The sequence below is a fragment of the Barbatula barbatula genome (genome assembly GCF_947034865.1).
Source record: "Barbatula barbatula genome assembly, chromosome: 10".
Lineage (NCBI taxonomy): Eukaryota > Metazoa > Chordata > Actinopteri > Cypriniformes > Nemacheilidae > Barbatula > Barbatula barbatula.
The window spans coordinates 14,584,811-14,605,264 of NC_136773.1; the positions used below are offsets into that span (position 1 = coordinate 14,584,811).

The following is a 20,454-nucleotide window of genomic DNA, read 5'->3' on the forward strand; positions in this document are numbered from 1 at the left end:
CTATCATTCTGCCAGAAGTAGCTGTGTTTTTCCTTAACTTTAATATTTGTATGACACACAAAACATTAGCCTACAAATTTTAAGTTCTAAATATGATATCTGACTGTTTTGTGTTTTTTTTCTTCATTTTATTCGGATAAGTCTTTCATTTGACCGACGAAGAATAAGGTTAATTCATGTTTTAATGTACTGACATAAATGGAGCTCATTTTGCTCAACTAAATAATGATGGAGGAAACAGTATGAATTTCTTCCTCCATTTTTTTGTCAAAATATTCTGTCATTTTGTGTGTGTGTGTCCTTAATTGCATTAATGTCATACGTTGTGTCTTCCACGTGTGCGTAAAAGAAGCTCCTCTCCCATACTCGACGGCCTCCATGGGTTCTTCTCGTAACGGGACCATCGCTTCTTCCAGCAGTCACATCCTCCTTCCAGGCATAGCCCTCTTTCTTAACCATAAAGCGACTTTTTAGCTTTCGTTTTGCCAAGTCTCTGGAAAACATCTGAATCATTTTAACTAACTCCAGCTGTCGTCCTGGGGGTGTGTGAGAAAGTACATGCCCGTCTCTGAATGAGAGGAGAGGGTGACGTTTAGATTTGCAAAAAAGTAAGGTTATTCGACTCAGTTTTTTCTCGGCATGAACGCAGATACAGATGTGTGGTACTGCTGTATGACATCCATGGACTATACACCATCACCAGGTCAGGAAAGAGTTCGGCAGGCCAACCCTTACAGCGACCCGAAATACAGCCCCACTTTCCTGGCCGGGAAAGGTCAAGCTTACGGGGACAAGCCGCGGAGTCCTTTCCAGCAAGACTATCAGGATATCACAGCCGAAAGCGTCTACAACAAATATCATCTTTTTATGCAGAGACCCGCATGTAAAACACCCTCCGAGGACAGCAAACTACTCCGGGACGACGCGCTTATGTCCTGGTATGGTAAGTTGCTTATCGTGTTCATAAAAAGTTACTTATCGTGGTCATCGGAAAAATATGAGTCGTGTCTTAATTCATCTATATATTCAGATTTCGTTTATGATATGATGAGTAGGATGGGGAAGAATTCTTTCAAAGACGAATGTCTTATAATAATCTAAGAATAAAACACGTCTTCTTTCCACGGTTATCGCTTAATTTAGTTAATAGAAAACTAAAGACCGTCAAGTACAGACAATTCATTTTTAAATCGATATCTTTAAAGGGTTTATCATGCACGATGAATACGGTGAAGGTTAAAATACAGTAAATAAAGGGGAAACTAAATTAGGCCTGTCAATGTTGATTCAAACGCGTTGATCTTCAGGAATTTATCCGATTTCAACAGAGTGATTTATTGGAACACTAAATCCTATTTTAAGCATAGATTCTCAAGGTGTCTATTAACGAAATGTACAGTCTTTTGGCCAGTGTAGGCCTACAGGTGGAACGATGCGGAATCTAACATCTTTATTACATTTCCACCTAAAACCAATGGCATGGGTTATTTACAACGGACTGACCCCAGGCCAAGTTCTTCGATACAGTCTCATTTATTACAATAGCAGATTATTGGCCTTAGATATATCAACAACCCAATACACCTATTTAACCATGTTTTGAAGTATTTTTATCTACATTTACCCTCCTCTCCAACATTCTATAGACATTCTCAAGTCAGTTTAATTTGATTTAACGGGTGAACTGCAGTTTGACATAAATCATTTTGCATAGGTTTTACACATAGCCTATAAACATTTGACTTCATTTGACTTCATTAAAAATTTTGTTTAAGAAAATGACAATATCAAGAACTATGCACCATGTTTAATTAAACTAAAATGAGTGTTGACATCGAAAAGCGTTACGATGAAGACAGCAAGCTGTTACATTTTTAATGCTGTTTACTTTAAAAGGTAATGTATCCTCAACGAAGATCGCACCATTTTTTGTTTAAATATACAAACGTAGGGTAGCTATGTGTGTGTGAGTGTCGAAGTGAGAATGCAACATTTAACTTTTTAACTGGTCAATGCAACTTCTAACTTTTCTGTAAGGTAATTTATTGTATTATCAATGCTACGATAAAATAAAAAATATAAATGATAAAACATGACTACATTTTTTCTAATTAACTTAAAAAGCCTTTTAAGATTATTTAGAATGAAATGTTATGAACAACAGTAAAGGTCACATGTGCCTATAGTACAGGGCAAAGATCTCTTCTTCTTTAACAGTATTTTAAATTAAAGTTAATATATTTTCATTTCAATTCCAGTCTCTTGTCTAAGAAAAGTTGTCTTAGTAAGGTCTGACTAATAAATAAGGATTAATAAATATTTAAACATTAAATGTCCAACAAAAAGTCAATAGGCTTAATCAGCCCATATTAATGTTAGATAATGCACAGAGAGTGTCCATCTATTTAGTATGGCGTGTTTCTGTCTGTGGCCTGTGGAGAATGAGCACTGTACTGTTCACTATGGCTGCAGCAAATGTGTGATGTGCTAGACGTGGGTAAGATCAAGCAAGCCTCAAGCATGAAGTCCTTTTGTCTAGAAGGGGAACAGAGAGAAGGTACAAACTTGGCCACTGCATTTCATCCTCTGTCTAACCAGGGAGAAGGGAACTATTTGTTCTTTAAGAAACTACAGTCAGAAACAGTGGTTTTGTGAAAGGTTAATAGACTTTGCAGGGACATTCCTAATTGTTCATGAGAACGAATTTAAGAGCAATTTGACCTTTGGTTTAATTGTAGTGATGCCATTTCCGAAAGAAAGTGATTACCAAGGTTAATCTTCAGGTAAAGTTAGGATCTGACAGTGAATTTATAATCAGTTTTTGGAAACATTAATGGTCATTATAAGGTCCCACAGCAATGTCTCTGACAGAGTGATTCACGGAGTGGAGCACTATAAGAGCATCATTGTGTGCTATAAACTCCCAGTGTAATCATTCATGTTTTATTGCTCAGTATGATCAGTACCGCTGGGGGACGGATAACAAGAAGCAGGGAATGGTTTACATAACCTCTCCTTACAAAATGACCTGGATAAGTAAAACAACATTTAACAAATGAGGCTCTATTTATCCGAGGCATTGTTTTAAATATCTAGAAATCTCTAGAGCAGAAATAAAGTTCAGGCTTTTGTTGCATCCATAAGCTAAAGGATTCTAAGAGGGACTTAAATATCTTATTATGTAACTAAGGCATAGTCCTGGCTTAATGTATGGTCTGTAAAACTGGGCAATAATGTTTAAGATCAACACGTGAAAAAATGTAAATGATCTAAACCTAAATCTTTAAAGTCTTTAAACAGAAACATCCTTTAAAGCTCCTCAATGGATGAAATAAAATTATTTATAAAATGGGCGTCGACCATGAGGGATACTTCACCTAAAAACTAAAATTAATTTACTCACTTTCGAGTTGTTCCAAATCTGTATAAAAAACAGATCTTGTCCCCATTGACTCCCATAGTAGGAAAAATTACTTTATAATGTTTTCTGTTGCACACAAAAGAAGTCATTTTGAAGAATGTAGGACAGCAAACAGTTCTGGGACACTTTTTGACTGCCATTGTATTTCCTTCTATAGGAGTCAATGGGGTGCAAGTTCTCTTTGGTTATAAGCATTCTTCCAAATAGCTTTCTTTGTGTTCATCAGAACAAATAATATGTATAGGCTACATATTTGGAACAACTCGAAGGTGCGTAAATTCATTTTAGTTTTTGGGTGACGTATCCCTTTAAAGTTACAGTAGGCATCTAGGTGTGAAATTTGTGTGGCATAAAGCAGGCTCAGTTTAAGTTTCGCAGTATATGGAATTCATGGGTGAGTTTTTATATCAGATTTAACGGAAACCCCATCCTGATTTTCCCCAAATCCACATGGCTTTTTAGTATTTAAACTTATGGGCACATTTGGAAGTTTTTTCCACATACATTATATACTGTCAATGTTAATCCATCACTTCCACTCAAATGTAAACTGTTTTGAAAATTCTCTATTACTGAATATGTAAATCCCTTTTTGTTTGTATGATTTATAGTTTGTCTTATAGCTGACCCAGACTATCACATTCTATAAAATGTGATGGGTTCCTGCTGATTTACAGCTAGTTAAATTACACTTTGATGTTTTTTCTCCTTGGTTCTTGCAAGTGATTATATAGTGCGCCCTGGTAAACATCTGACCTCTGCTAATTCAAAGAGTCAGCCGACTCCTTTAGGATGGAGCCAGTCTTCTCATGTGAATGACTGACTGCTACGTAAATATGCTCCAATTAAAAAGTAAACCCTTGCGTTAACTTTTTTTAACCTAGCATTAATAATGACTGGAAAATATGGCATTATATGCTAAATAAGTGTAAAACTAAGTAATTCTTTACATGACATGTTAGTCTACGGGGAGGTTTTTTCCAGCAAGCAAGTTGATTTGTATTTTCAAAGATACACACAGCGTTTTTTAACCCGGTTAGTTTTAAATGCTTCTAGAGGCCTAGTAAGGGTAAAATGCTTGTAGGTTGCTTTAGCAATGTTCGCAATAATAAACGATAAACTTCTTTTAGTGAATATTATCTTGTGAAATGTGTATATTCACGCAAATGGTAAAATTTTGTGTTCCATATGGCACACAGAAATCCCACCATAGAGCATTACTGAAATCTCTAAACATTTGGACAGTTATCAAACCCAGACTCTTGCTGTCAATGCATAAATGTCAGCCAAACCAAAGAGCTTTGGCTCTCAAATGCGAAAAATGCAACAGCACTGTTTAAAAACATTGCTGGTATAGGCAGATTCAATATAAAAAGAGCTACAAAGACAGCAGGGTGGGACTGTTTATGTGACTTCTCTGCCAAACCCAGTAAGGTGAGACAGAGGAACCAATATGTGCATGTGTATCAGATATGGTTAAATTAAAATTAAGTGTGGATATCTTGACTGAATGATTATTTCAACTGTAACTGTGTTCAATAGAGTAAAACCTTGAGGTTTTTAAATGCAACAGTGGATGTTTACAACATGAAGTCATTTCCCAAAGTGCTACACCCCGGCTGCCCAAAATGAGCTCAGTCATGTTCACTGTCAAAATGTTTTCATTCTATCACCTCACAATTTCTGTGTTTAATGTTTTTAAGTTTCATAGTTTGTTAGTTTTAGAAACAGACATGCTTTGATTATTTACTCTCCATATTCGTAGTTTCAAAAAGATTCAGGCATCTAAAATAGGAAACATTTTTAAGGCTTGTTGTACAGTTGATGCAGTTGAACTTTAAAGAGACAAGAGAACCCTCTTTATGCTTAAATTAAGAATATTCATGTAAGTTCAAAGTAAGTTCGTGAGTGTGGAGGCATCAGTATTACCTCATGGCATAAAATGAACATGGCATAAGCTACTAAATATGTTAAAATGACATTTCACAACTAACATCCTGAAATCTGTATCTAAATTCCAGGTAAGGATGGCGCAGGACTAACAGCCACAGAGCTGCCTCATTCTGGTGACACAGGAATGGACGCTAGTTACCTTGATGTAAAAGACCCCGGGGTGAAAAGCCCACACGAACACCTTGTCTCCGAGCTTGGCAGTCATCTGGAAAAAAGTGAAGCGGAAAACAACAAAAGCAAAAAGAGGCGGAACCGAACCACCTTCACAAGCTATCAGCTGGAGGAGCTGGAGAAGGTGTTTCAGAAGACACATTACCCAGATGTCTACGCCCGGGAACAGCTCGCTCTGAGGACAGATCTTACAGAAGCAAGGGTGCAGGTCAGCTTAGCAAGAACCAAGTGCATACCTTTATTTAAATGACATCCAAATCTTTTTTAAGTTATAGTTCATGGGTTGGATCATGAACCTCGACCTTACTCAGTTTGGTTTAGAAATTATTAGGTTTCCAATATGGACATTTGTTTTCTGTTAATAACCACAGAAAATAATTGTCCCAGCTCACATACAGAGCACTTATTTGGAGATGACACAAATGCCATCCCCAAACCATTATAACTTTCTACACAATTCTAGCCCATTTACAGTATTTCACCCCTCCACATTCAGCCCTCTTCACAATGCTGTTGATGTTAAGAAATAGGAAAAAAACATCAAAGTTCTTTAGAAGGGGAATAAAAAACAGTTTAAGATGTCACAGTCAATTTCCACACACAGAATGAAGCATTGTCATGAACTTGGCCGTGTTTTGAAGGTACAGTGAAATAACTGCATTCATTCTGAGTCCAAACAGAACCGACTATCCCAGACACATGAGTCTCATTACGTCTGCAGGCTGACAACACAAAGCAGACTCTGTTGAGTAACTACAGGGTTTGACCCGTATTTCAAAAACATACACGCAGACATACGTAATTGAGATGAGCCCCTCATGCCTCCCTCCCCAGCGATGTTGTTTAGTGCTGCCTGTCACTCTTTCCTGCTCTCTCCATCTCTCTATTTGAACAGACAATTCAGCCACGGTATATGAGCACGTTTCATCTCTGTCCTCTGTACTGAAATTAACGTAATATATAATTTCATGCTCATATTATATGACAGATGCTACAGATTATATGAGGTGAATAATTCTTAGAACAGAAGTGTGGAATTTTGGCCAAATCTGTACCTACTACCTTCCCAACAAAATCCAGTGGCAGGAATTGCCCATTCCCGTCCATACATTAACATCTATCTACTTTTGAACTTTTTTTGTGAAACAAAAAGCTTTTTTTTAAAAACACTAACATGCAATGTTGCCCTCTGGCTGTCAAGATCAATTTTGGTTTATTTATTAAGTAAATGATAGGTCAGGATTTAAAACTGCCTATTGCATTTTATATGTGACCCTGGACCACAAAAGTCTTAAGCATCACGGGTGTATTTGTGGCAATAGATAACAAAACATTGTATGGGTCAACATTATCGACTTTGTTTTATGCTAAAAATCATAAGGATATTAAGTAAAGATCATGTTCCATGAAGATATTTTGTCAATTTCTTACCGTAAATAAATAAATCTTTTTTTTTGTGAGTGTGCAGAGGATCGCTCACAAAAATGTCCAGAAACACACCTACAAACTTCAGTCTCTACTGCCTGCTTGTTGGGGATTACCCACTCAAGTCTGGTAAAGCTGAGAACTTCAGCTTTTGGGTTCATCTACTCCTCACAATGTCATTACATCTGTACACCGATAGTTAGCATTAAAACCAAACTGTTTTTTCTTAGCAATGACCTGCTGCAGTTCCTCTAATTCGGCAAAATGTTGTCCTACCTTATAAACCACACCTCCATGGAAAGCTTATTTATTTAGTATGTATGTCTGATGTACAAACTATTACGTTCTTCAAGAGTGATTTGTTCTTTGGTGATGTCTCAAATCTTATCTCACATAGGGCACTAAAATATACAAAACATGCATATTAAGATGCATATACAGTATGTCACTATGACTGAGGCACAAAGCTTCCTCATGCATAGCAGCCTATGAGCATATGTGGATCTGAAAACAAGACCCGCTGCTCTTATCCGAGGGTCTCTGGGAGGTCAGAGGGGACGCCAGAGCACTGGAAAGCCAGAGCTAAAACGACAGGAAATTAAACATGAAACGTAAACAACGTCCAGCCTGAAAACTCTCCTATTTCTCTTTACAACATCCTTATTTCAGCTTAAATTTTAAGCTAAAGAAAAAAGAGCTGAAGTAAGAAGAGGAAAGTGGTATCAGGGAATGATGAACGGATGCAGAAAAGCTGTAAAATTGATGAATAAATGATTTCAGTCTTCTCTCTTAAGTCATTAAACAAAGTTGTTCATTGAAAAGCTATTCATCTTCTCCAATTCATACTCAACACATTCCTTGAGCAGAAGCAAAACTTCATAAAGATGCTTATACCATTGATCAAGATGATCTCTCTTTACTCCAAAGAAAAAATTACCTGGATCATATTCTGAAAACAAATTATATGATTATAATGTCATTTAGACATCATAAGAAATTACATGACCCTAAAACTGCTTCTCATAAAAATAACCCCACTTTTGAGCCTTAAACATCTTATTGTCTGTTAGATAAACTCATAGAAAATAGACATTTGTTCTTTCATCTGGGAAATGCAATGTCGCAGTGGTTTTGTGTCCAGACAATGGAAGTCAATGGGGTTGAATGTTGTTTGGTTGCATTCTCCAATATATCTTATGTGTTTTCTCATACAGGTTTGGAATGACATAAGGTTGAATAAATGATGGAATAACATTCATTAAACTATTTCTTTATACACACTTTGGGTATAGTCGGGGAAAAACCTTGGCAGGGCCACGTTGGAACAAACTTTTTCGGATTTTAATATTGTGACTGTAAGAACAAGCTGCATAAAAGAAAAGAGCTGTTTGAGGTTGTTGGTTTGTGTCATGGTGTGCTAACAGCAGTTCAGAGGCCAGGCTACGTTATGATTGATGAGGTGTACCTGCTCCAGGCATTAACAAATGAGTTTCTGTAGAGAGCTCAACAATGTAAAAATTGTTTACATATACTGTATATTTGGCACGTCTGCAATCATAAGTCAATATTATGGAAGATTTTAAAAATGAACCCAAATGCAGATAACTTTGGATTATACAATCCATATTCTCAGTGTATTTGACCAATTGTCTCATTTGTTTCTATTTTTATTTCTCCTTCGAAGTTCAAGGAGAAACATCTGAACATCTGACACTAAGTTGATAACGCAACTGAGAACTCGATCGAATCTCCGGAGCTATAAAGAGTGACCTCTGAGCAATCCAATTCTTTTCTCTGGGAACAGTATAGAGCTTTGTATTGTATAGCCTCCAAATCTTGGCCTTTGTGTTTGATTAATATTTCAGAAATTTGATGGCGTGACCATGTTTTCCTGCAGGTGTGGTTTCAGAATCGCCGTGCTAAATGGAGGAAAAGAGAACGATTTGGACAGATGCAGCAAGTTCGGTCGCACTTCTCAACGGCTTATGAACTGCCTCTTCTTACACAAGCAGAAACGTATGAACAAGTAAGAGATCAAGGTTTGAATTGTATTATTGTTGCTTTGCAGTATTTTTCACCACCAACCTCAGCAATGGCCAAATCCGATTTCATAATTACCCAGGACCTGGATCGCTGTCTCAGAAATATTGAATGCAATTACCAGCAGGCCGCTTTTGTCATACTTGGTGATACCAATAACTATAAGTCTGAAACCATCTGCAGAAGATTTGGTTTGAAACAGATTGGGGTTGGAGCAACAAGGAAAGACAGTCAATTAGACTCAATCTTTACTAACATCTCCTTTATGTATGAGTCATCAGAGCATTTGCATCCTGTTGGTTCCTGTGACCATGAGACTGTTCTGGTAAACGCTGGACATTGGCCTCTATATTAGCATATAAAGCACCTTTATTGCAGAAAACAATATTGAAACCTTGGCTAAGCACTTCACTTCTGTATGGGATAATGTGAGCCATACTGTAGTTCTCTGTCTGAGGAAGAAGTAATTTGTAAGCTGTCCAACTGTAGTGTTCCTCTTAGGACAAGTCAAGACCAAACTTCGTAAAGAGAATGCAGCAAAGGCACTCCTGATGATATTCCTCCTTGGGTACTTATGACCTTTCATGAGGAGCTAGCTCCAGTGATATCTATGTGATATATTTAATACGTGCATGGCCTCACAATACTTTCCCCAAAAAATGGAAGGAAGCTAAGACCGGGCAAAGCCCAGTTTTCCAGCAGATTATTGCCAGATTTCATTACTTAGCTGTGTTGGGAAATGGTATGAAGGAATTCTTAGAGGTGCCATTCTGGAAAATGTAGCTGATGAAATTGAACCATTGCAACATGGCTTCATGGTGAATAGATCAAATGACACTGCTCTGATTCATATTTTACAACATTGGCAAGATGCACTTAATAGCAACCCTAATTTGGATATTCATTTGTTGATTTTACTCAAGCTTTTGATACAATTGATCACTGTCAACTGCTTCATGCATTGGCGGACATGAATGTTAGACAACCACTTTGGCTTAGTGTATGAAGCTATCTGAGTAACAGAGAGCAAAAGATGAAATGGGCCTCCAATGTGTCCAATTCCTTTTTAATTCCTGCTGGTGTTCCGCAGGATGGACTCTGTCTTTTTGTCATCTGCATTAACACCTTGGATTCACGTTTGCCTTCTTCTGTACTCCCGGTAAAATTTGACAATGATTTAACAATCCCTGAGCTCTTAATGGGATCTTTACCTGGGCTAACTCAGAAGGTCTTGGAAATAAGTGGAGGAATGGGGATAGGAAATTACTTTAGAAATGAACGGGGCTAAGACAGTGGACATGATTATCAGAGCCAGGAAAGGTGATAACATCCCCTTCCCTTCCTCACCTTTCATTTCAGGACAGGCAATTTGAAGTCTCCACTTTTAAGCTACTTGACAGATAATAGGTGCCTACACGGTGAGGCTACAACACGCACTCTGAACAAACTACTTAGGTACAGATACTCACCACTGCATTGTTTCTTTACTCTGGCTACAACCCCTGCTTATCTATTACGCCGGAACAGATCATTTGCTCAGGAGTAAAAGAAAAAAGCATGAACTGTCCATTATTCCTCGTGCTCTTAAATTGTTTTACAAATAATTAATGGATGTTTAATGCATATTATTTTATGAATATTATCATTGTTATTTATCTCATTGCATTCATTTTAGCTTGTTTTACAAGGTTTACAAGGTTGTTTTGAGTATGTCATTGTTTGACTTATTTCAGGATGTTGTGCCAGCAGTGTCCTGCCTGTCAAACTTAATAAAAACGAATATAAACTTAACTAAACTAAAAGACCAGAATCTATAAATATTTGTTCTGGGGCTTTGTTGACTACCATTATAATTACGTAGTCAATGGTGGCCAAGAACTGTTTGGTTACAAACATTTTTCCAAATATATTTCTATGTGTTCATCAGAACAAAGACAATTATGCAGATTTGAAACAACTCAAAGGTGATTAAATAAATACAGAATTAGTTTTTTTGGGTGAAGTGTTCCTTTAACATCCCTGTGCATCTGTTATAGATTCAGAACCCTTCATGGTTAAATGGAAGCAGCGCGGTATCACCAGTGCCTGGATGTGTGGTACCCTGTGATACAGCAGCGTCCTGTATGACCCCTCACCCTCACTCTGCCAGCGGCATGTCTGATTTCCTGGGGATGCCCAGCCCAGATGGGAACATGGGACAAACGCACATGGGCTGTCTTTTCGGGAACCCGGGGGCGGGTGCAACCATTAATGACTTTGAGCTCAACGTTGATCCAGATCGTAAATCCTCCAGCATTGCTAGGCTGCGTATGAAAGCAAAGGAGCACAGCGCTGCCATCTCATGGGCCACATGATGCTCTCATCTGGGACACAGAAGACCAAACAACCCCAGCCATGAGCTGTCAGCACTAATGAGGTGAAACTTTGTGCCATCTTGAACCAACATGGACCTGAGAAATAGCAGCGAATAAACAGAGCTTTAATATTGAACATTTTGTAGAGGACGTAGACGATGCTGCAGGACAGAGAGAGGTTAAATGTGAGAGATCTGATGGAGCAGTTACAAAATGGTGACCGCTTTATGAAACAGAATTATTAACCACATTTAAACAAGTTATCAGTATGCACTACTGTTTGGCCCAAATTGACTTACGAACAAATGTAGCCTTTTCCATTCCTTGGGTAATGGTTAAATGAGTGTTGGAATCCCAGTAGTGGCAGTGTTTAGCCAACTGAACAGGTGCTAATTCTCTATACACGATTCCTGTAGTCACAGTCACAACTGCTGCTGCATCAGACCGCTTTACATTCAATCTATAAAACCTAAACGCATAAGCACATTTATGCAGCAATTTTATTGTTTTTTACTAAAACTATATATTATTTAAAAATCTTAACAAAATTGTTAAATGTCCCTTGGCAATGAACTCAAATAATTTTAAACAGAGGCACTAAAATTATTAACTGAAAATAAAAAAATGTATAACAGTTCACCCAAAAATAAAAATTCTGTCACCATCATCGAATTCGTCCAAATCTGTATCAATTTCTTCGTTCTGATAGAGAAATATATTCGGAAGAATGTTTGTAACCAAACATCTTAGCCCCTCTTGACAACCAATATAATTCCAATGTTAGTCTAAATTTCCCCAGAACAGTTTGTTTTCCTACATTCTTCAAAATATCAAATTTTACTTTAGCTCAAATCTTTATATATTATACAGGAACTTAAAAAAAGAAATACACAAATACATAATAAAATGCCGTAAGCACAAAAGCATAAACAAAATACAAATTAAATTACAAACAAAACTATAATAAGTTTAGCTTTGTAAAAAGGCTTTTTATTATACCGCTTGTTGCTAATTTATCCCATCAGAAGCAAATGTGTAAATCTTGTCCCTGTACTTCCCTTACTGATGGGGAGCAAAGATACAACAGATACAACTGTCAAACAACACACTCAACATACAGGACACAAAACCACTTCAAATGGAGTGACAGCAATTCTACAGTATATAAGGCAGGGTTCGATCCAGATCTTTGAAGAACGGACCTGTTTTATGTTCTCCATGCTCTACTTATTCCAGGACACAAAATTACACAAAAAAAGAATTTGAATTACAGCCACATTCTGAAAACTAGAGGTTACAGGACGATGTTTCCATATACAGTATGTTGTGTTTGTTTTCTATTAGTGGGACACGACCTGAGCCGGAAAACGATTATAACTTCATTGATGTTTTGGCTCGATATAGCATCAGCACTGTTGCACCAGGTCTAGTTTCTCTTGCAACATACATGGGGTGTGCAGGCTGGGTCACTCAACACCCAAAGGCCCTGCTTCTTGTCAACCAGGACTCCGTGCTGCCTTGGAGAGACCATTGAATGGATGCCATATAGTTTACTTGTAATGCTCTGAAAGAGGAAACTTAATTAAGTCTAGTTTTGTTTACCATTTATCTTACTAAAATCTGTTTAAATTTTTAGTCTTAGTCTCTATAGTTGGGATGAAATATACACAATATACATATATACACAAGACCGTAAATAGTTCATAAAAAAACCAAATCTATAATATTAGAAGCACATTGCACCTTGAGTTTTAATAAATGTAAAGTCTAAAAGTCAATTGGTTTTCCACATCTACAGGATGAAGAGAGAACTTTAGTGAGGATGTACAGGTATGGTAGTTGTATGATCTGCTCTAGATAATTTCGTAAAAGCATCGACGCCTTGCTCCTCTATAATTTCCTCAGTTTAAATACTACTGAGACACGGCCACAATGTATATTTTCATTGTTTTTTATGTTTGTTTTTATAGCAGCAACTTTGGATAATGGTGATTTGCATACTATGTGTGTTTAATGAATGTTGTGACTATTCTTAATAACTAATTTTCATTTGTAAACTTTTGATTAAATCATTACTGTTTGACTTTATATTGTCTGTGAAAGGGTCTATATTAAAATCACAAATTACTATTTTTGATGACGTATATAAAGGAGGAAGGAAAATTATACATTTCTGAGATGCTAAACATATGGACGGAAAACTGATCTATAAATACAGAAGTAATAGTACAATTCATTAAAATGCACATCGCTGCTGTCCTTCTGAAACCTTGTATCCATATTTCAGATCTGTATTATAACAAAGCATTAAAATGTCTTTAAAATGTCTTGTCAACTTTTATAAATTTAAAAATTACAGTGTTTTATCAATTTCCTGAAAAACTGTAAATTTGGACATCTGAGGTTTTGAGAGGACAGCAATGATATGCACAATTCATTCAAATTCAGTTCCCAATGATGGCGGACAATTCTAGAGAGTTTTCGGTCCCCATGCCGTTATTAAAACATTCTTAAAAGCTGTTAAGTGCTCTAAATAAACAGAATGCACCACATGTCTAAAACATAAACATGGACTAAATGGACACACTATGTAATATGAGCAAATCACATATGCGCCAAGATTCAACATATTTCACAGGGCTAAAGAACAAACTTTCTCCTCTTCTGAGTTGTGCAAGAGATTTGGTTTTCATCCATAGGTGCAAGGAGACAGCCAGCACAATGCTTGTCACCCAATAAACCCTCCATTGGGAACTGACAGCTTTCCAGATGAGGCTGGACCTCTCCCAGATGAATCCATCAGGGAAGATGTCTGGCACAGAAACAGCATGATTTTACTTTCTCACTCTGTGAACGGTCTGATCTCTTCCCTCTTTCTGTATTTCTGGCAGGTTTTGGGTCCCTCAGGCTTTACTAAACTCTCTTCATTGCAAACACGCACAAACAGAAAACTGAAGGCCCACCAGGAGACTAAGATAAAGGAGATTATGAATGAGGGGGAAAAAAAGAGTCTGGTACAAACATGCTTTCAAAGTTTGCCATTTCACTCTGGACTTCCCAAAACTTTCCATGAGGAATAGCCATTTTTTTCTTTTAAAGTGCATCTAAAATAATAAAACAAATAGGAGTTTTGCATCTATAAAATCCTCTTTTGATGCATTGGTTGTTTGATCAATTATATTTAAAAAACCGAATAGGCTAAAAATGAAGGTTCTAGGTGTTTAAGGAGTCTAGGTGTGCTGCTGTGTATGAGAGGTATACTTCAAGACTGGTTCAAATGAAACAGATTTTTGCAGAAGAAAACTTTCTGTCGAAAGGGTACATTTCTAATCATGCTTTATTTTCTTCTGGAATTTATTATATTCAAGATGTAATATTTAAGGTGAAACCAAAGTAGAACCTGCTTTACTCTATAATGTAAAAGCCAAAGCCCTTGTTCCTGTCACATACTCTTGAAAATAAAATATATTAAACGATCTAAATTGTCCTAATCTGTAAATGAGTGAAAAGGTAGGCCTAGTCATATCCAAATATTAATATTTACAACATTAAACAAATAATTATGTATAAAACCTGTATTTTGTAAACCTGTACATTTTTTATTTATGATTTACCTGGCTTTTTGATCATATAATAATGAGGTAGCTTCTATCACACTACAAGCCATCACGCTCTCTAAGATCTCAAAACTTCAGACTTTTGATAACACCTAGAATAACTAAATCCACCAAAGGGTTAGAGCTTCTTGTAGCACCTAAACTCTGGAATAGCCTTCTCGACACTATTCGAGGGTCAGACACACTCCCAATTTAAATATAGATTAAAGAAATCTAATGCAAAATAAACCACCCAGAGACTGCATTTATTAGTTATAATTAACTAGAATAATATAGTATGTTCTAAACACCATGCACTGTGCTGTGTTTGACCTTTTTTTGTGTTTTTCAGATTTCCTCCTGTAAAGTTGCTTTGCGTGCACTCATGTGGTGCAACAGATTTGAGAAGGTTTCTGTAATACAGCTTGAATTAAGTCACCTTTAATATTCATATCTCTTACAAATATTTTATAAGAAAACTTCAACCCAAACACGGTAAACATTAAACTCTGAGAGGACGATGCACCGGTGTCTTGTCGAAAATACATTTGAGCAACAAACGTGTCGAAGAATACAAGCGCCCTCTTGAGGATCTTCCTAGACCTCCGAAATTCTAAACTCGACCATTATAGCCTACATGAGGGTTCAATGTTTTCTTTTCTTGGTTATTTATCAGTGTTTTCTTTCATTTGTCTTTATTCCGAATGGATTATGTCACTAATCCAAAGAGATTTTGTTCTATTTCACAGACATTTAAAAAAACATTTTATCGTGATCTTTTGCATGGGAAAAAACACAGTACATAATTCCTTGTTGCCCGACTGCATACATTTCCAAAATTATAAATAAAAAAAGATTTCTTATAATTTTACTCTTAGAAACAATTTTTTTGGGCAGTTCTGCATTAAAAAATTTAGATGTGGCATTATTATTACCATTTATGCAGTACTTGTACTAGAATTTTTACTGTTCAATAATTAAATAGTTAACTGTTCAACAGTGTAATGATTTGTACTACACAGCACAGTGTCTCTATTAATGAAACACAATTCAAATATATATAGTTAAACTGTCAATTCATGTTTTAGGGGATACTGAGGTGATCTATTTAGATTTAAGTACATCACTCATTTTAGCGCAGGGTGCCATCAGTCAAATCCATTCCACTTGAAAAGTGCATTGTACAACAAAAATAATGTAAATGATCAAATGAATTAAAATGATCTACTATCTGGGCAAAAGACCTTACTACCCCTAACCTTACCATACCCTTTATTATTAAACACCTGTATAATAATTTTTCAATGCCATTTTTCTAATATTTTCTTCACGTTTATAAAAATGAATGCCTGTACGGTCTGATATGTGATGTGAAAATATAGAAGAGTGCGTTTGGCAAAAGATGGATTCGAACCTGTGTCACATAGTGCCAAAACTACTAGTCACACGGTTACTTATACTACAACACTGAAGCTGCTGGTAAATGCGTGTTGTTTATTCAAGGTTTTTCGGGGGGAGGACCCACCCACAATTCTAGTGCATACATTTCCCTTGACAGCCCTAAAGTAAAATAGTAGACTACACTTGTTTTAGCTTGAGGCACATACACAGACATTTGTTGCAAAACTGTAGCCACGGTAAGATGTTTCCTCTGCTTTTTGTAAAAAACTAAGAAAATGAAAAGTTGAAAAGAAACATTGAAATACAAAGGTCAAGTTTATTTACAGACACTGAGAATCTGAGCAAAAGATTGCTTTAATGTTAGTCTCAATAGAAATGCATACACATCAATTTAAGCTAAAATCACATAATTACTATGGCAATAAACATCACAATACAAAAAAATATGCTGGTCTTCAAGCAGGGATGAGGTTCATCCATTCTCCACAGACACACACATAGATCTCAAATGCTGCACTCACACATACAAATTTAAATTCACATGACTATACAACACCAATATAGGCTGATGTGCTTGTGAAAGCTTGCATTCAAAGGAGTGTGGTAATGCGTTGCTGAGAGAAAAGTGGTTTCTTAAACTAAAAGCACAAATGATACAAACAAGCCAGCATTACTCAGTATAAATATTCTTCATCCAAAATCAGTGCAGCACCTTCATTCGTTTTTTTTCAGGTTTATCTGGTCTATTTAACACCTGGTCAAAATTACACAAGGACTTTGTGACAAAAATGTTTGCAGTATTCAAAGAATGATCTATTTTTGTCACTGTTTTATATTTGTTAACTTGTACCTCAAAGGTCCAGCTGTGAAGTACAGGTCAATGGTTCATTTTTTTATCAATAATCTTAAAGATATAAAATGAAGTAAAACATTCTTTTGAAAAGTGGTTAGCTGTCTTATTTTTGTGGTGTCGTCCTTTTTTTTCCAAAAAGTATTTCGGTGATCTACTGGATTCCCCTGAACAAACACATGGCAAAAACCATTGCAAAAAGCTGTTAAGGAAACAAACACAAACTTGTTAGATACATTTCTGTGAAATAAACTACAGATTTGTGAACACTTACTCACTCACTTATTAATTCATTCAAGTTTATCAAAACTGTTGAATAACAAAGGGAACTGATGATTGTGTTTTGAATAAATGTTTCTAAACAAAAAATAAACCTTTTTATCATCAAGCATCTTCAATGTAGTCAACTTTTGCATAAAATTAGCATAAATGTTCTCTTGCCATTTTTTCAAGCAGCTCAAGATTATTTTAAAAAAATATTAAAGGATTTCCATCTATTCTGTGCTCTAACTGGCTGCAATTTTCCCATTATATAGTCAAAGGCATCCATTTCAAAGTATTGTCAATCAATAATATTGTATTAGTTTATAATGAAAAAAGCATATTTGCATAATCTTTTTTTAGCATACACACACTAAATCATAAAACAATTATTTATTATTTAAATAGTTGTGGTTGTTTTAAATTCTATTAAAAGAACAAGTTAAATGTTAAGGGAATATGACACAATATATGAATAATGCAAAGCTACAGTTACTTAAACTTCAAATGTATTGTTAGTAAAAGTAATATTTTCTCCCTGTTCACGTCTCAGCCTTGAAGTCAATCTGTGGTGTTTAGACCTTTTTTCTAAATGTATTTGCTGTTCAAATCTAGTGAACTTTATTTTACAGTGAAATATTCTACACATAGTGTGGTCCTCTCACATATTCTCAAGAGAAATATAAACTCAATTAAGTAAACACCTAAAACACTTACAGTCCCACTACTGCTACTATGAAGTAGCTAGTCGCGCAATCTGTACTTCCAGTTCAGAACCACACGAGGGCAGCATAGATTCAATTTAAAGGTCAGTTTATAGTGTATTTCTCTAACGTGCCTCGTCTCTATATGTTTGTTGGGATTTTCTAAAGATCAGTTCCATTTGAACAGTTTGAATAAATTGGTAAAAAAAAACGCTTTAAGATCAAATAAACTGAGAATTTAGTCGTACTGTACCTCAATGGTGAGTACAACAATAGCCAGGGCACCAGCCACATAAATGTACATCTCAAAGTAGTCCACAACCGATGAATAGCAGCCCTGCCAAACCAAACACAAACATAAGAAATCCTTTTGTACAATTAAAGGAACAGTTCACCGTAAAGTGACAATTCAGACTGGTCGCAGGAATGTTTAGTTTGCAATCATTTGGACAAACCCTTAAGTTTGACTGTCCTTCATTCTCTCACAAAGTACGTCTTTAAGGAGACTCACATACGTGCACATTCCTCAGACGCTGAGAACATGGAAATGCTCTGGTCAGCGTTGAGAGAGCTGAAGCTGAGTGGTAACACTACGTCCCCTCTTTCTGTTTTACAGCTAAAGTTTAAACAGAAATGAGCTTTAACCCACACAGAGCAAATCTGACATACAGTATCACAGCCCACCTTGTTGTTGCGGTACAGCATGTTGCCTGAGAGGCATTCCTCCCTGTTACTGAACACCACATCTCCAGGGTGACTGTTCTTACGGCAGCAGGCCTCGGGCACCACTTCACTGGGGTTTATGAGTCTGAAGAGGCTTTCCTCAAAGTCTTCTGGACTGTTCACGCCACAGCAGTCAAACTAGAGGGACATTAAATAAAAATGTGAACACATTTGCAACATAATTGTTCTGTTCTGAAATTTTGTGAGCCGTCGACAGGATACGTACTGTGTTCATAATGGCGTTCCATGTCGACGTGAAGACATCTGTGTTGTTGTAACCCTGGTAGTGACTCTTTAGCTCCTTGGTAAAGTATTCTCTGGTAAGCTTTGGACACAAAATATAAAAATAGATATGAATGCTGCTCACAACCCCAACACATACATCTCTCTCAACTTTTCGGAGATGTTTACTCACATGTTCCCTGAATATGAAGGCCAGAATTGCAGCCGCCAGCTCTGCCAGGAATATAATGAGGATCAGCAGAAAGAACTGCAATGAGAGAGTGTGAGAATTGAGGACAATGACACCAACTTTACTTCTAAGAACCAGGAACTTGTCAATGGGACTCACAAAAAGCAGCAGACACTTGTTTTCACGTATGGCCCCGCAGCAGCCCAGGAACCCCAGAAGGAAAAGCATGCCCCCCATAGCCAGAATGATGTAGACTCCTGTGAAGAGAAGGGGGTTTGCTGCCACTATCTCCCTGAAACCTGTGGGGTCCACCACTACCCACACCCCCACACCCAGCAGGAAGGAGCCGCCCAACTGTAGAGCAGACCAGAGATGGAGAGAGAGAAAAATAAAACAGACGCAACATTATACACGCATTTTGATTTTGCTCCACATTGCAACAAATTATACTGACATATTAAGGAGTCGTCCAACAGCAATGTGAAAGACTGACAGCATGATAAGATCACAGAAGAAAACTGTGATAAAACCCAGGTTATCCTAAATACAAAATATTCCTAAATATTACTGTTGTATTGGTTGAAAGTGAATATGAACTTGTTTTCTTTGCAGAATTTGGGGTCTAAAAAATAAAAAGCATTTTTTCTGAATAATGTATAGTATAGTATATTCGCAAGATGTAAAAAAACACTGGTCCAGAAGCACTTCTGGTTGGAGTTTTTATCTATTGTTTCCTAGATATTACATATCTATTTAAATCTTAAAGATTTTGTTATATTTTAAATGAGTTATAAATATTTTGCTGGTTGTATTTTATTCAACCAGTGTTGCTTTCGTCATCAAAGTGGTCTATATTATCATCAATACATTTGATATATATATCATTTTAAATATACATTTTATATATTTGTATTAATATTTTATTTACTATACATTTATATATTAACTTACTCCAGTTGCATTTTCAAAAAATAATTTTATATCTAATATATTGTGATATTTATTAATTATGTTTTCTGAACTCTTTAAAAACAAGTCTTAATATCTCATTCATCATCATATCAAATCTTGGTAACACTTCACAATCATGTATTTGTTAACGTTGGGCATGCATTAACTAAAACAATTGTTCATGTTAGTCAT

The 20,454-nt window shown here is 36.3% G+C and overlaps 2 protein-coding genes across 2 annotated transcripts in view; one reads left to right on the forward strand and one right to left on the reverse strand.

The window, feature by feature from the left end:
• Nucleotides 1-371: 371 nt before the first annotated feature.
• alx4b (ALX homeobox 4b) lies at nt 372-12,006 on the forward strand. Its single transcript, XM_079466621.1, has 4 exons — nt 372-943; nt 5,443-5,753; nt 8,868-8,996; nt 11,047-12,006. Exons 1-4 carry the CDS (start codon nt 640-642, stop codon nt 11,362-11,364), a joined length of 1,062 nt encoding a protein of 353 aa, XP_079322747.1. The 5' UTR covers nt 372-639; the 3' UTR covers nt 11,365-12,006.
• Nucleotides 12,007-16,435: 4,429 nt separating this feature from the next.
• The window catches only part of tspan18b (tetraspanin 18b), a 36,212-nt gene continuing 32,193 nt past the window's right edge, over nt 16,436-20,454 (reverse strand). The window contains exons 4-9 of the mRNA XM_079465314.1: nt 19,471-19,665; nt 19,315-19,389; nt 19,126-19,224; nt 18,861-19,037; nt 18,430-18,513; nt 16,436-17,413 (exon numbers count right to left, since the gene is read on the reverse strand). Of these exons, the coding sequence (XP_079321440.1) occupies nt 17,366-17,413; nt 18,430-18,513; nt 18,861-19,037; nt 19,126-19,224; nt 19,315-19,389; nt 19,471-19,665 (678 nt within the window). The 3' untranslated portion in view covers nt 16,436-17,365. The remainder of the gene's footprint in view (nt 17,414-18,429; nt 18,514-18,860; nt 19,038-19,125; nt 19,225-19,314; nt 19,390-19,470; nt 19,666-20,454) is intronic.